General features: G+C 33.9%; 2 protein-coding genes across 3 annotated transcripts; one reads left to right on the top strand and one right to left on the bottom strand.

Annotated features, from left to right (window-relative positions):
* Positions 1–547: 547 nt before the first annotated feature.
* LOC120342632 (thyrotropin-releasing hormone receptor-like) lies at positions 548–7,316 on the top strand. 2 transcript variants are annotated; one of them, XM_078111347.1, is made up of 8 exons: positions 548–625; positions 1,314–1,443; positions 2,226–2,354; positions 2,439–2,566; positions 2,985–3,115; positions 5,816–5,914; positions 6,548–6,689; positions 6,752–7,316. In XM_078111347.1, exons 1-8 carry the CDS (start codon positions 555–557, stop codon positions 6,858–6,860), a joined length of 939 nt encoding a protein of 312 aa, XP_077967473.1. In that variant the 5' UTR covers positions 548–554; the 3' UTR covers positions 6,861–7,316. The 2 variants fall into 2 exon arrangements, with proteins under 2 accessions (XP_077967473.1, XP_077967474.1); XM_078111348.1 differs by lacking the exon at positions 5,816–5,914.
* A 1,660-nt stretch (positions 7,317–8,976) lies between these two features.
* Positions 8,977–12,775, bottom strand: LOC120342631 (phytanoyl-CoA dioxygenase domain-containing protein 1 homolog). The gene is made up of 9 exons (XM_078111144.1): positions 12,567–12,775; positions 12,339–12,485; positions 11,897–12,020; positions 11,545–11,663; positions 10,988–11,009; positions 10,714–10,842; positions 10,315–10,457; positions 9,977–10,077; positions 8,977–9,394 (listed from the first exon to the last, which is right to left on the bottom strand). The coding sequence occupies exons 1-9, from the start codon at positions 12,603–12,605 to the stop codon at positions 9,322–9,324; spliced, it is 897 nt and encodes a 298-aa protein (XP_077967270.1). The 5' UTR covers positions 12,606–12,775; the 3' UTR covers positions 8,977–9,321.
* Between the last annotated feature and the right edge of the window lie 828 nt (positions 12,776–13,603).

Raw genomic sequence — 13,603 nt, 5'->3', positions numbered from 1 at the left:
GGTGTACAGTTATTAAACTATTTTATATGCTTTGAAGCTACTTGCAGTTCACTTTATGTTACTTGTTAAGTACCACCAAAATTGCTTATTTTTTTAGATAATAAATCTAGTGGGAATTTTACATTAGTTTTCTAGCTGCTTGGAAGGTAATAAAAAATAAATAAAATAACTGTATACCTACTTCTGGGCCGCCTTGTATATCCGAAACGACAGGGGTGCTGTATTTGATCATCCTGTACTTATACAGCAATGAATGTGTCAAAGCTTGGGCTTACCGTAAATGCTCGTTTTACCGCCCGATCTTGATTAAGAGCCCGTTTGAATAGCCGCCCGTGTGATCAGAACATAAAAATAAATAAGGGCCGGTGCTTGAATACCCGCCCGATGTAAAAGCTGATTTTTCAGTGGTATAGAACAATAGGAAATAAGAAGCGCTTTGGTCACAACGCTGTTGAATTTTTAATTTTTTTTGAAAATTGAAAGAGTCGCCGATAACGCGTACGATTGACTTTTGCTAAAATCGCCGAATGTTTTCATCAGTGGCAGTTGGAGTGATGTTCATATTCAGCATGGTTGCAAACATTGTCACAATAACTGTTATAGCAAAGTCACCAAAATTGATGTTGTGAGTTTCATTTTATTTTTCTAGTCCACCGAATTAGTATAAATAAGAAATAAATATGATTCATGTGCAGCAAACTTGATACCTATATCTATCGCTATTGATCTATCTTTCATAAATGTACCATAATCTTGGAATATGCATCTTTCATTATAATATATATAGATATATACTTAGTTTTTCTGTGGGTCGTTGGGATACAGCTGGAATTCATACAATTGAGTCATATCGAGAAATGGATATTAAATAATGGAACTTTACATTTTTTTTGTAGTCCCGTTTCCCCTTTTTCGCTACAATTTCATTCTACAATCGTTATTCTTCAATAGTGGTCATACCCAACCTTTTTTGTTCAATTTCTCAATTTGCCCATTCTGGAACCCGTTTGACCTCTTAACATATGCATAAAACTACTTTATTTGTTTGATCTTCAAGAGATTCTTTGCTGGTCTCATGTGCAAGTTGCACTCTCGTTTTTGTACAGTTTGAATAGTTTATTATGTTTTTTAGGAAATAAGTATTATAGTAATTAGTAATAGTTAGTGTTTTAGTTTTCTCCATGGGGGGAAATTCTTTTTCGGTTTGAATACGAAGTTCTATAGCAAAAAGCAGTTTTCTTGCTTGATCGACTGACAAGGCGAATATCAGTCTTCACATTATCTTCCAAATATGAATATATATTGTTTTACAGATCACCATTCAACCACATGATCATTAGTCTGTGTGTTTCAAATCTATTATCAACTATTTACAGCCCCTTTGTCGTGTATTGGAAAACATTTGGCTTGTTTGAGTATCTACTTCCCGAAATTTTCTGCAAGGTATTCGTATTTAGTTGAGTGAGTAAACCTGAAAAATAAAAGTTGTCAAATTTCATTGTGTCACAGTTCATTGTGAACAAATTAATTTCGTTATTAGTTAAATCCAACTTGGAATGTTGGAAGAAATATTAACTTTTACCGGATTCTAAATTAAGATTTTCGTGTGAGTGCCAATTGAAACAAATAATGATTTCTGTACTAAATTTTACTGAATGAAAATCATAATCATGGTATTACCACATTCCAACGATATTTACAAACGTACAGCGTTTCTCAAACTGAAGCGATTCTACAATAATTTAAAGCCAATCAATTGTGATTTGCGCAATTTCTTGACTGTAATGCAATTATTTTACTTTTTTATTTTACTTTTATTTTCTAGTTGGCTTTTCAATATACTTGTTGTAGCCAAACTACTTACATTTATTATTAGGGGCTCACAGTCACGGAAAGTTTGAAAACCACTGGTCTATAATATAGTTAAAGAAGTGTACCATTCGCTGTATATAAGAAAAAGAGCCCGAGTGCCAAAATAACTATCTGTATTTATATATGATCTACCATTGAAGCTCTCTCGTTCTCTTTGATTTTCTTGATCCGTGGTACAGCCTGGACGATGGTTTTGTCTTTTGGAAATATAGTTTTTTGACTCTAAAATCTTGATAAAAATTGGCGCAGCTCATATAAAATAAAGCAAAACAGTATTTTTTCTTACGAAATTTCCTGTTTGTATCGGATGGGAGACTCAATAGTCAATACTGATTCATTATTTTTTTGTTCAGAGTACGTTTGCTATAGAATATTGGACGAACTCTATGACTATTCAACATATATTATGTTTTCTTGCAATTAGAACAGTTGCAATAAAGTATCCACACAAGTTAAACAAATTCACCATTCAGAGAGCTAAGGTAACCTAATGCATCAACATAGACTTCCATGAATATACTGTACATATCAAATTATGCGTTATATAAAACACATTACATATTTAGATGTTGATATGTTTCATTTGGTTCGAAACTGCTTTGGGAAATTTGATATTAGGAATGTGGCTACCTCATGTATATCTCTCATCTGAATTGAGTCTTACAAGAAGGACATGTGCAGTTCATCGTTCACGGTCAGTACACAAATAACACGAGATCTATTATTTATCCCCGATTTTATTAACTGGCCACTTTTCTCTTTAACTACTGATGCTTTTAATCAAATTTCAGTGGTTAAATACTGTCTATGTCACTAAAAGGCTATTATTTTTATATATTTTAAAAATTTGGGATTTGTTTTTCACTTTGAAGTTTTGTGTGATGTATTGTCATATAAATTAAAAATTTCGCTACGTGTGGAAGATTCCGAGATCGCATTTCAGCGATCTGATGGCCAGAAGATTTTTTTGGTAAGGAATACTACCTGTACTGTAAAATATTTGACATTTCTTCGTTTGGGCTTTCGTGTCCGCATATTTGAGCATTGCTATCTTATTTTTTCATATTCAACATCATTAAAAATCGAATATTGGAATAAAATATCTATTTCAGATGGAAATACGCAGGATTGTTTTTCTACATTGGCAACCCTATATTTTTGTTTATACCCACATTTCTGATTGTAATATTGACTGTTTTTTTAATTGGAGTTTTCACGAAAAGGATGGAAAGCATTCGGGAAAGTGAGTATGTATATATTATGCTGAAACAGCTGAGTAGACTATATTTTTAATTCTTGAGCTATTGTAGTCGAGTTTTGCAAACCAGTATGTTTTAGTCCGAATGAACTTTGTTGCAGAATCAGAGAATAAGGACAATTTTCATACTTTTGGAATATCATTTAGCAGTAAATTTGAAATTTGTTTTATTATTACTCTTGTGAAACTATATCAAACTCTCATCAAACTATTTGCTGTTAGACACTTGTATCAAAATGTTTCTCACCTTCCCTAAGATTGTATCCAAAGATTCAGTATTCTGGGACGATATGCATAAGAGTAATGTTCTTACAACTACTATGTATATACTAGAATATATATACAGGGTGGCCCAAAAAGTAGGTGGTGTACAGTTATTAAACTATTTGATATGCTTTGAAGCTACTTGCAGTTCACTTTATGTTACTTGTTAAGTACCACAAAAATTGCTTATTTTTTTAGATAATAAATCTAGTGTGAATTTTACATTAGTTTTCTAGCTGCTTGTAAGGTAATAAAAAATAAATAAAATAACTGTATACCTACTTTTGGGCCACCCTGTATATCCGAAACGACAGGGGTGCTGTATTTGATCATCCTGTACTTATACAGCAATGAATGTGTCAAAGCTTGGGCTTACCGTAAATGCTCGTTTTACCGCCCGATCTTGATTAAGAGCCCGTTTGAATAGCCGCCCGTGTGATCAGAACATAAAAATAAATAAGGGCCGGTGCTTGAATACCCGCCCGATGTAAAAGCTGATTTTTCAGTGGTATAGAACAATAGGAAATAAGAAGCGCTTTTGTCACAACGCTGTTGAATTTTTAATTTTTTTTGAAAATTGAAAAAGTCGCCGATAACGCGTACGATTGACTTTTGCTAAAATCGCCGAATGTTTTCATCGTTGTGACGTGTTATTTAGGCCGTAAACGCCTTTACGTTGACGTTTATTGTCTCTAAACCACAAATTTGTACCACGATAACGATGACAATTATTTTATTTTGTTACTCGCATGGAATTGACGGAATTGTGCATCCGGTGAGACTTATTATACGTTCATCGGCAGCGAGATTCTAAAGACAAATTAATGAATAAATCCACGACCTAAATTGTTTGATTGAAAAGCGGCAATATAAAATACTGAAAATAAAACTGTAAATAAGTGTTGTTGAGGCCCGCGACAGTCTAAAAACGCTTTTCCAGGCATTGAAAATCGCAAAATTTCGTTTGCCTACGGCACACATTATGTTCGCTCCGCGTTTAGAACTTATCGTGACTAGAATCGAAACACGATGACTTGTGAGCGGGATTTACCTTGTTATCCATTACTTTTACTAAAATTGCCGTCGAAAAAGGTTCGTGTTGACATTAAACAAGGTTGAGAACGCGACTTTTCCCGGTTTGTGATGATGTATAAGATAATTAATCTGTAAAGTACATTCGAACAAAATTTATTGTACTAAAATAAAATTTATCCGTGAGATTTTAAAGCAGAATTACGGATTTTTCTGAACGTTTTATCCTTAAAAATAATCGGAGTGGCAGCATTGCGATTGAAAGGAGTCAGTGTTACAAGTACATCTCAAATTTGTGGAATTTGCAAAAAAGCAAAAATACGGATCAAAACAATATATAATTGGGCAGTTTACCACACATTTTTATGTCCGCGGAATGCCTTGGTGCTTTAGAGTGGCTCTTGTTTTGTCGACGCAACCACAGTTTAAATTGATGACAATTAAATTAATAAAGCAAGACATTTTAAATATGCCCGTACCGGTCATGGGTTGATTACTTTGCACAACAGAAAATTCATTTTTGTTGAAAAAGTCGGCTCTTTTAAAAAGTGGTGTTAGGCGGCGACTGTTTGACGTGGATTTCGAGGCGGTGAAGACGGGTGAATATGTGTATTTGATTTACTGATATAACCTACTTTATATGTATTTTCATTGTATGAAGTAAAATTGTACTATACGGCTTTTATAACAGATATTAAGATTTTTCTATCGGCTATAACGAGTTCGCAAGATTGCAAAAATACGTATCAAAATTAAATACATCAGGCAGCTTATCTCGTATTTTTATGTCCACAGATCGCCGTGGTATTTTAGAGAAATAATGTTTTTATTTTGACGTAAGAAGTCGCAACCGCTAGTTACGTTGGATACAATTAAATTAATATATAAGGTCATTTTCGAATTTCGTAGTTGTCATGGATTGAATAATTTAAGCAACAGAAAAATCATTATACGCTGAAAAGGCGGCTCTTTTAACGAGCACGTAATCGTCGGACTGTTACACACGGTAATTAGAATTTCCAATTTTGAAACCCCTCCCTTTAGAAAGTCCTGGCTACGCGCCCGATTACGTAACACCATGGTTCTCAAACTGGGCGTCGCAAAACTTTTCTTCTTTTGCGGATTTGTACCTGCGGTGCGTGGAAAAAGTCAAAATTTTCGTTATTCTCGTTTATATCATACTTGAGAACTGGAAATAACAATATAATAATTATTGCAACGATCGAAAATAACAAGCGCCCGTGCTTAAATAAGGGCCCGGTTAGCGAGTTGGTTGAAAAAAATATGGGCCCGGGCTACAAAACGAGCAAATACGTTATGAGTTATTATTTCGGTATATATATATATATATATTTGAACAATAGCTTTTAAAGAGCGTGATATATTCAGAAAAGGGGGGAAACGCAAACCTGAAGAGTGAAAATGCTGCCCTAATTCAACTAACGCTGATCGTACTTTGTTTCATGATTGGATACTTGCCAGATTTCGGTAAATAAAATTAGTTATTTTATGAAATGGGAGGTAGAACATTCGCAATTTCCCCGGAACCAACCTGCCACAAAAACGCTCACAGCGTACGGAGATGGGGGTGGGAAGATTATGCATTTGTTCATAAATATACGTTTAAAATTAAGTTTTTTTTTTTCTAATTTTTCTGAATTAAATAAACTACGTCATCTTCATAATTGTGAAATACTTTATGTTTCGAGCAGAGTTGACCGAAAATGGTACAAGGCGTATGGAGTATATATATACTACAATTCAATATTCGTTAAGCATTTAAAAAGCAATGAAGAAATAGTGATCTTGTACGGAATACAGACGTTGTTTTTCTGTTGGGCTAGGCAAAGATGTTTACTTGTTCTAGGTTTAAAATTGGCAAAACCGATTCCGAGCGGGATTTCGGTGCTATTATGGAATTTCGAAACTAAGTACCTTTCCAGGGTAGTATTTGAAATTTGGAATAGAATTTTTAATTTGTAGCTTAGTTTGAAACAAGCTGAGTTTTTACAAAGACGACCCAAAAAAACAATCGTCGCATCTAAAGATGCGAGTGCTAATGCTTTTTCATTTATGGTAAACTGTGCAGAAACATGGCAAGCTTACGTTTCATCATTTCAGGAAATAGATTCACTCATTTGATTTACAACTTGTTGAAAAAAAGATTTGACGCAAGAAGTTCTTGGCTTTCGGGCATGCTGGCCCACATACTTCTGAGAATTTCCGAATGCCTGAATCCCGTGCTCTACAATCTTGGATCCAGGTAATTTGAAAGCTTCATAAAGAATTGTTTCTTTGGTATCGATATTTGTACGTTTTTTCCAGTCAAATAAGAGAAGCTACCATGAAATTTCTACGCATCGGAAGAAACGAACCGCGAGAAAACACAATACAATTAAGAGCTGCAAAGGAATCAACTGAACAAATAAATTGAGTTTGGTTCGGCATATCAGTGGTTTAGATTTATACAGGAATTATAGAGTAAATATGTTGCTCTTTTGAATCAAATATAAATTATATATATGTAGAGACTAGGTATGGGCAATATAGAATACCGAATCCAGAATATTCGAATCCAAAAGAATCCGATAACAGACTTCGGTTTCCGCCTCAAGTCAATTTTTGTATTTCAGAATCCTAACTTATCACTCAGCGACGAGCGTTTTTTCTCGCGACGGAATCTTTCTTGTTTTATCGCAAAGAACTCACAAAAGTGGCAGACATCCATCAAACGCCGTGAACCCAGCTCGCATCAGAACGCGAAGACGGCGTCATTGCACAATTTTGCGTTTTACAATTTTACTATCTAGTTCGCTTATAATAATGATGATTATTGGCGACTACCGACTTACTGGCGATTTTCCGATTACCTGATTGAAACAATCTGAAATTGCTGGAATACGTGGAACATTCTTCATTTTAATTAAATGACTTTTTCAAGGTCTTCGAGCTCTCCCGGAAAATGGTGTGTGCCAGACGTTAGAAGTTGAAACATTATTTACAATTAATTTAGATCAAATTTTATTTTTTACGACATCCGTTTTCGAAAATTCGTACAAAGTTATATCGCAAAACAAGGCGTTTTGTTACATTTATTTTGCACTCTCATCAAAATACATATTTTTGCGAAGACCGGCCTTAACTATTAATGGACATTATGCAAAGCGTATCGCCAAAACTATAATTTGTCTATAGATGTTATTTTACGAGACTTTCTCGCAGAAAATAAACACGCTGACATATTTGAATATAATCATAGTCGTTAAATTTATTTTACACTATTATTAAACGCGTCCTACCAAGTGAGGCACCCGTTGCCGCCGCATAAATCACAGGGGCTTCGGTACGGCCTGTATGTTTTCGGCGCTCTCACATTAATACAATTTACCCAATGTTTTTGTCATACCTATTTTTTGTGTTTTCGGCGCTCTCACATTAATACAATTTACCCATTGTTTTTGTCATACCTATTTTTTGTATTGCACAATTTAGTAGTGAACACCGCTATTTATTTTAACATATATACTGTATAAGTAGGCTATTTACGGAGTACATAAATTTTGAACAGTTTAGGGCAAAAAGTGATTTGTTAAAATTCTTATATATATTTTTCATTGTCCTGTTTGGTAACAATTAAAATCCAATGGTATTTCCAATTAAATACTAAGGTAGTAGTAGGCTACATTCACAATATTGCTTATCCATCAAAATGGTGGAAGAATTCCCACGTTAGAATATCAATAAAAAATAGAATAGAATTCGGTATTCGATTCAAGTATTCTAGAATAGTAAATTATTAAATATTGCCCATCCATAGCGGAGACATGTTGTTTTGTCCTTGTTTATCATAATATTCACATTACTTATCAATTGAACATCGCATTTAAAGAAACAAAAACCATCAAGCTCCATGGGTGATTTAAGGTAGCGAGTAGCAACCAGAAGATCAACCGCGGACAACTATATTGCTAACGCCAATCCATATCGTCGTAGGCGATAAAACGACTAAAGTGGGATAGCGATAACCGCAGAGCCTTGGAGGTCACCAAGCTGGTTTTATGGTCGGTGAATTTTCATACGGAGCGACTTTTTTCATATTGTGTAAGAAACTGTTCGTTTCTGTTAGATGGTGACCACTAAACATCGAAAACCTGAGCAACGCATATTAATGATCTTGAAAATCTGCTCTTACCACTGCGAAAAGTTTTCCGGGCATTCCAATTTTTATTACTCACCGATTTGGTGAACTTGTCCCTGTAAGACATTCAAAGCCAGCATATTTGACAAAGCATGGATAAACATTATGAATCAAATACACGTATCTTAATTTTTATATGTAAATATAATGTCGCCACATTGCAGCTTTATTTGCATATACTGTGAATATATATATATTCCCAATATCATGTTTTATTACCTTATGTATCTGAAATTGCGCATTCAACGTAAATGTGGAGTATATACATAACAAATCTTGTAATTAAACGAATTTGACAGCCTCGTCCCACCACCATGAAGCAATACCAAGTCAAAACTCTACACGAACTGTGTAAAACTTTACTTCAATTTATTACGTTTTAAACCATTGAAATAACATGATTGCATAAGACTATTTTACATCAATTTGTGATGGTAAACTAAAACTAAAACAATTCATTATAAAAATAGGGACAATCCGAATAAAAGTCCGAATCTGAACGGGCAGACAAAACTACATGGTAAACTGCAAAATTATCAATATGAAAAGAAAATGTTGAGCTGGGGAAACAACTAAAATTTACATCCTCATAACCAACTTATTAATGATTAGAAATGTACATTTAGGCAATTGCGAAAATACTGACAATCATGGCAGGAAGAAGTTAAGAAAATCACAGACTGTATACACCGGAATGCTATACATTTTCTTTCTGTGCTGTGGCACTGCAATCATACACAACAGGGAAAGGTGTATCTGTTGGTTGTAACCTAAATATTGAAAATAGATAATGCTAAATGCAAGTGTTTCTTGTTAAAAACTTCCCAGGTTGGTGATCAAAATGTGATAAACAGGAACTGCGGTAATTTTAAAGGTGGCCTAGCCCTAGCAGGCTAGAATTAGTCCAACAATATATTCTTCTCACCACTGCTTTACACAGGGGTATAGCCAGGAATGTTCAATTTAGACTACTTTAGGGTCTAAAAACCGTTTCAAAATATAGATAAACATGCTTTTTTTGTTTACATTTTAAAAGGGAGTGGTTTCCTACCCGCATCCCATGGGTAAGCCCCAGGCTTTACACGACAAAATGTGTGCAGGGCAAGTTCCATTCTTTTAAAATTAACTTCCCCTGACAAGCAGTATATACTCGTAACATGTTGCTGAAAAAAGTTGTACATATGCCCTTGAAATACACAAATTTTTCATTCCAGCTATTAAATATATGTCTAAAATACAGTCATACCTTTATTTTGAAGCGTGAATACAGTTTTAGTTATCTGTCAATTCGACTTAGATACAAATAATGCCAAAGCGTCGACACCATAAATAGAAGTATATCCTTAACATACCAATTTTTTTTACTCCACTCAGTTTGGTAGCTTTCCGCCACATGGAAAGTATATATATGCCTAGATTTATCTGAAATATTCTTTGCGCTGTAGTGTTGAACCTTGGAATAAAATAAAAACAATTGAACAGTGTTATATGATGATGAAACATCACAATGACAATTTACAATGGTGTTTTGCAGTTCTAGCTAATAACTATTATCCTTTTCCATTCGAACCCTATATTTTGTAATTGTTACATTAGATATCTGGTAAACAATAACTGTCCATGCTTAATTCCCACAAAAATATACAAATACTTTAAAGAACACAGCCAACAAACTCAGTAATCAACTTACCAATCCATCTATGATAATCATAGAACCCTTTTTAACAGGGACAGAAATGAACTCATTATCAGTACAGTACTCTAACTCTCCCTCAAATATTACTCCTCTCTTCCGCTTATCAGGATTTCGAACCATTTTAAAATTCAGATCAACTGTAATAAACAATAAGAAATATTAATTAAAATAAACCCAAAATTCTCTTCCTATGTCTGTGGCAGCACTCTGAAACAACAAGAAATCCAGCAATACTCTTGTATTTGATCTTCACACAATTTGAACTAGTATCAGTGTCAAAGCAATGTTGTCCCGAATATTCAATAAGAAAAAGAACTCAAACTTCAACATTTTCCAATTGAATATAACAGATTTCAGAACAGTCTATACATGGACATGGTGTAATTTATATACCATTCTTATGAGATCCAGGCGCGAAGTAGAGGCATCCATTTTCAAGTGTTGTATCCTCTAAAGCAATCCAAAACCCAGTCAGTTTCCTTGGATTGTTGTCAAGAAAAGTTGCATCAACATGCTTTGTGACTAAAATTTCAAAAAATGTTTTAGAAAATTTCAATGTTATGGAAAATGTTTCTCAAATTAGTGACCATTTGACATACAGTAATAGAAGGATAAAAATAATTTCCATAGAAAACTTTACTATTAAATTATGCACAAACATATTTACCTTCTCCTCCAATATTTGGTTGCTGATACATCGCACATCGCAAGTACATGTAAAAAGACAATACATATAAGACTAAGATAAATCTATGTTTATAAAGTGAAACATTTAAAGAGGTTTTCACATTCAAATGTATCACCAAAACTTTTGTACAGTACATACAGAGAACCATCCCTTTGCTTTATTTAAAAATACTTGAATTTGGCTTGCAGAGGAACATTGAACATAGCATTTAAATAGAACACAATAGAACAAGGCTGCCTGATTTTTTATAAAAATAAATGAATTATGAGTGCTTTCGGGGAGGGTAAAGAAAATATTGAGTTGAGAAACCGAGGCCTATTATAAACCCACTATTCATACATAACACTCGGGGCAACGTCGTTAACAACAAAAAAATATAGTAAATATCACATTTGACAGAACAACTTGTCACTTCTCACTGCTTGCTGAGAAAATATCCAGCCCCATGCATAAGTTGATGAACCCTTTTCTTATAGCTCAAATGTAGATGCTTGTAACCTTGATTTCATCAGTATTATATAAACTTCACTTCTTACCTTGAATATATACATACTTTGGGGAACTACTGGTCTTATGTATCCCAGTCGCTGAAGAATAATTTTGAGTTCTGGAGTGAATGTTGCATCTTTGAAAGCGGGATTCAAAAAATGAAGAGCTACGGACAAAGACATAATTGCATTTCATAAGTTAAATATATAGGAATATAACACAAATTAAAAATATAAGCACATTAGGATTCCTGTTATGGCTGGAATGATGTCATTATTTAATTTAATAAAACTTTCACAATAAAACTCTAAATAACAAGTAGTGTAATTTTGTGCCACTAAAATTGCATTTTTAATTTACACGAGTACATGAATAATCAATCAGGTATAAATTGCATACCATGTCCAATCTTGTTTAAAGCAATATGCTTTGGTCGATTCAGATTTCCTTTATCATTCACAGCTTCAGTCTCCCAAAAGAATCGTATTTTATCCCCACTGGTCAGAAAATAATCATCACCTACCTAAAAAGTGAAAAAATATCAGAATTATGCTAGTGTGATATTCTGAAACTATTCTATACAGTACTGTCAGAATGTAGAGTTCCCATATACCAGTATACCTAGGCTGCATCTTTTTCTATAGATAAAACATTCTTAAAGACAATACATTATTTTTTTGTTACGAAATGGTTACAAATACAGAAATTGAAGCTCCCATCAAAATATTATCATATGTGCTTGGTTGTCATATTGAATGAATGATTGAAATCAATCAATCACTGCAGATAGTAATTCTGTTATAGAATTAAGTGGTGAAAGTATTCCGAAACAATGACTTACATGCTCTTCGTCATTCTGGGTTTCAAACACTGTTTTATGTTCTTCAGGATTCATTTTATCAATGATCAAAGAACACTCGTGCCTTAGTTTGTCACAGAGTTCATCATCATAATAATTCTCCATTATTAAAAATCCATCGTCCTGAAACTGAAAATATAATAACACCATTCACATGACAGCATGGATTAGTTCAGTAGTTTGAATGATATGCTGTACTGCTGTAGGTACCTTTTTCAGAAGATGATCCGCAAAATCTAACTCCTTCATCTTTATGGCAGTACTGCAGTATGAAGGTGGTAACGTCACAATGATGTTTGGATGGAATTGAAGATATGCACCAATTAAAATTAGTAGGCCTAGGTAACTTACCAATAACTAATAAGTTTACTGGTACCGGTGTGGTAACTTACAATAAAATTCCTGAGAATCAGTTAACAGTTTTGTAAATAAACCATACTTGATTTGCACAAATACATCATGTAAAATGAAATATAAACATGATAAAAATATTTCACCAGCGAGATACATCCCTGCAAAATTCAGGGATATATACAATAAAAAAAAAAAACTAGACCTGATAGAGAAAAAGTAACATCATTTCTGGAATCAGCGCCCTCAAATTTGTTAAAAACAGTTAAAACATCTTAGGCATCATGAAAAAAAATTTTTTGTCGGCCAGTGTTATTTTTCGTGATTTTTGTGCAAAAACAATTCCCTGCTGCTCCAGCCAGCCGCCATGATATTTTTATTTTCTTTCGCATTTCTCCCCTGTCCCCCCGTTGAGGCCTCGCTGAAATTATATTTCCACTACTTTTATTTCTTTTACTAATAGGGCTGGTTTTATTTTCCATTTTTAACTTCTTGCAACTTGGCCGCTGTTTCTATTTTCAGTGATTTCTGCCTCAGTCAGTCCACATGGTTTTTCCATTTCATTCCATCTCTATTTTATTTATATACCCTTGACTTTCGTTTTCTATTCTCATTGAATCTCAATTTTTTTCTTGCTTCTGGCCTCTATTTTATTTCATTTTGCTTTTTTCATTAATTCCTTTTTTCTTAGGCCCCTCGCCGAATTTTTATTATTTAGTTCCTCGAATACTATCACCTTCACTAATAGCGTTTCGTTTCTTGTCGGCTATATTTTTAATTGCTGCCCCAACCAGCCTACAAACTCAGGCCAGTCAGTGTCTTTTTCGTTGGCTCTCTTTTTGGGTGGATATATATATTCGTCTCACTCTCGCTCCCCGGGATGGATGGATATCCTC

The sequence above is a fragment of the Styela clava genome, chromosome 3 (genome assembly GCF_964204865.1).
Source record: "Styela clava chromosome 3, kaStyClav1.hap1.2, whole genome shotgun sequence".
NCBI classification, from domain to species: domain Eukaryota; kingdom Metazoa; phylum Chordata; class Ascidiacea; order Stolidobranchia; family Styelidae; genus Styela; species Styela clava.
The sequence above is the reverse complement of the archived record's forward strand: the minus strand, read 5'-3'. Positions and strand labels throughout refer to the sequence as shown.

Excerpts from the sequence above, each read along its gene's own strand:
- LOC120342631 (XM_078111144.1), bottom strand. The coding sequence starts at position 12,605 with ATGAAGGAGTTAGATTTTGCGGATCATCTTCTGAAAAAG. Across the intron at positions 12,486-12,566 it reads CGGATCATCTTCTGAAAAAG|TTTCAGGACGATGGATTTTT; the intron begins GTACCTACAGCA and ends TTATATTTTCAG. Across the intron at positions 11,010-11,544 it reads AAAGTATGTATATATTCAAG|CAACCAAATATTGGAGGAGA; the intron begins GTAAGAAGTGAA and ends GCGATGTATCAG.
- LOC120342632 (XM_078111347.1), top strand. The coding sequence starts at position 555 with ATGTTCATATTCAGCATGGTTGCAAACATTGTCACAATAACTGTTATA. Across the intron at positions 626-1,313 it reads AAGTCACCAAAATTGATGTT|ATCACCATTCAACCACATGA; the intron begins GTGAGTTTCATT and ends ATTGTTTTACAG. Across the intron at positions 6,690-6,751 it reads CTCTACAATCTTGGATCCAG|TCAAATAAGAGAAGCTACCA; the intron begins GTAATTTGAAAG and ends CGTTTTTTCCAG.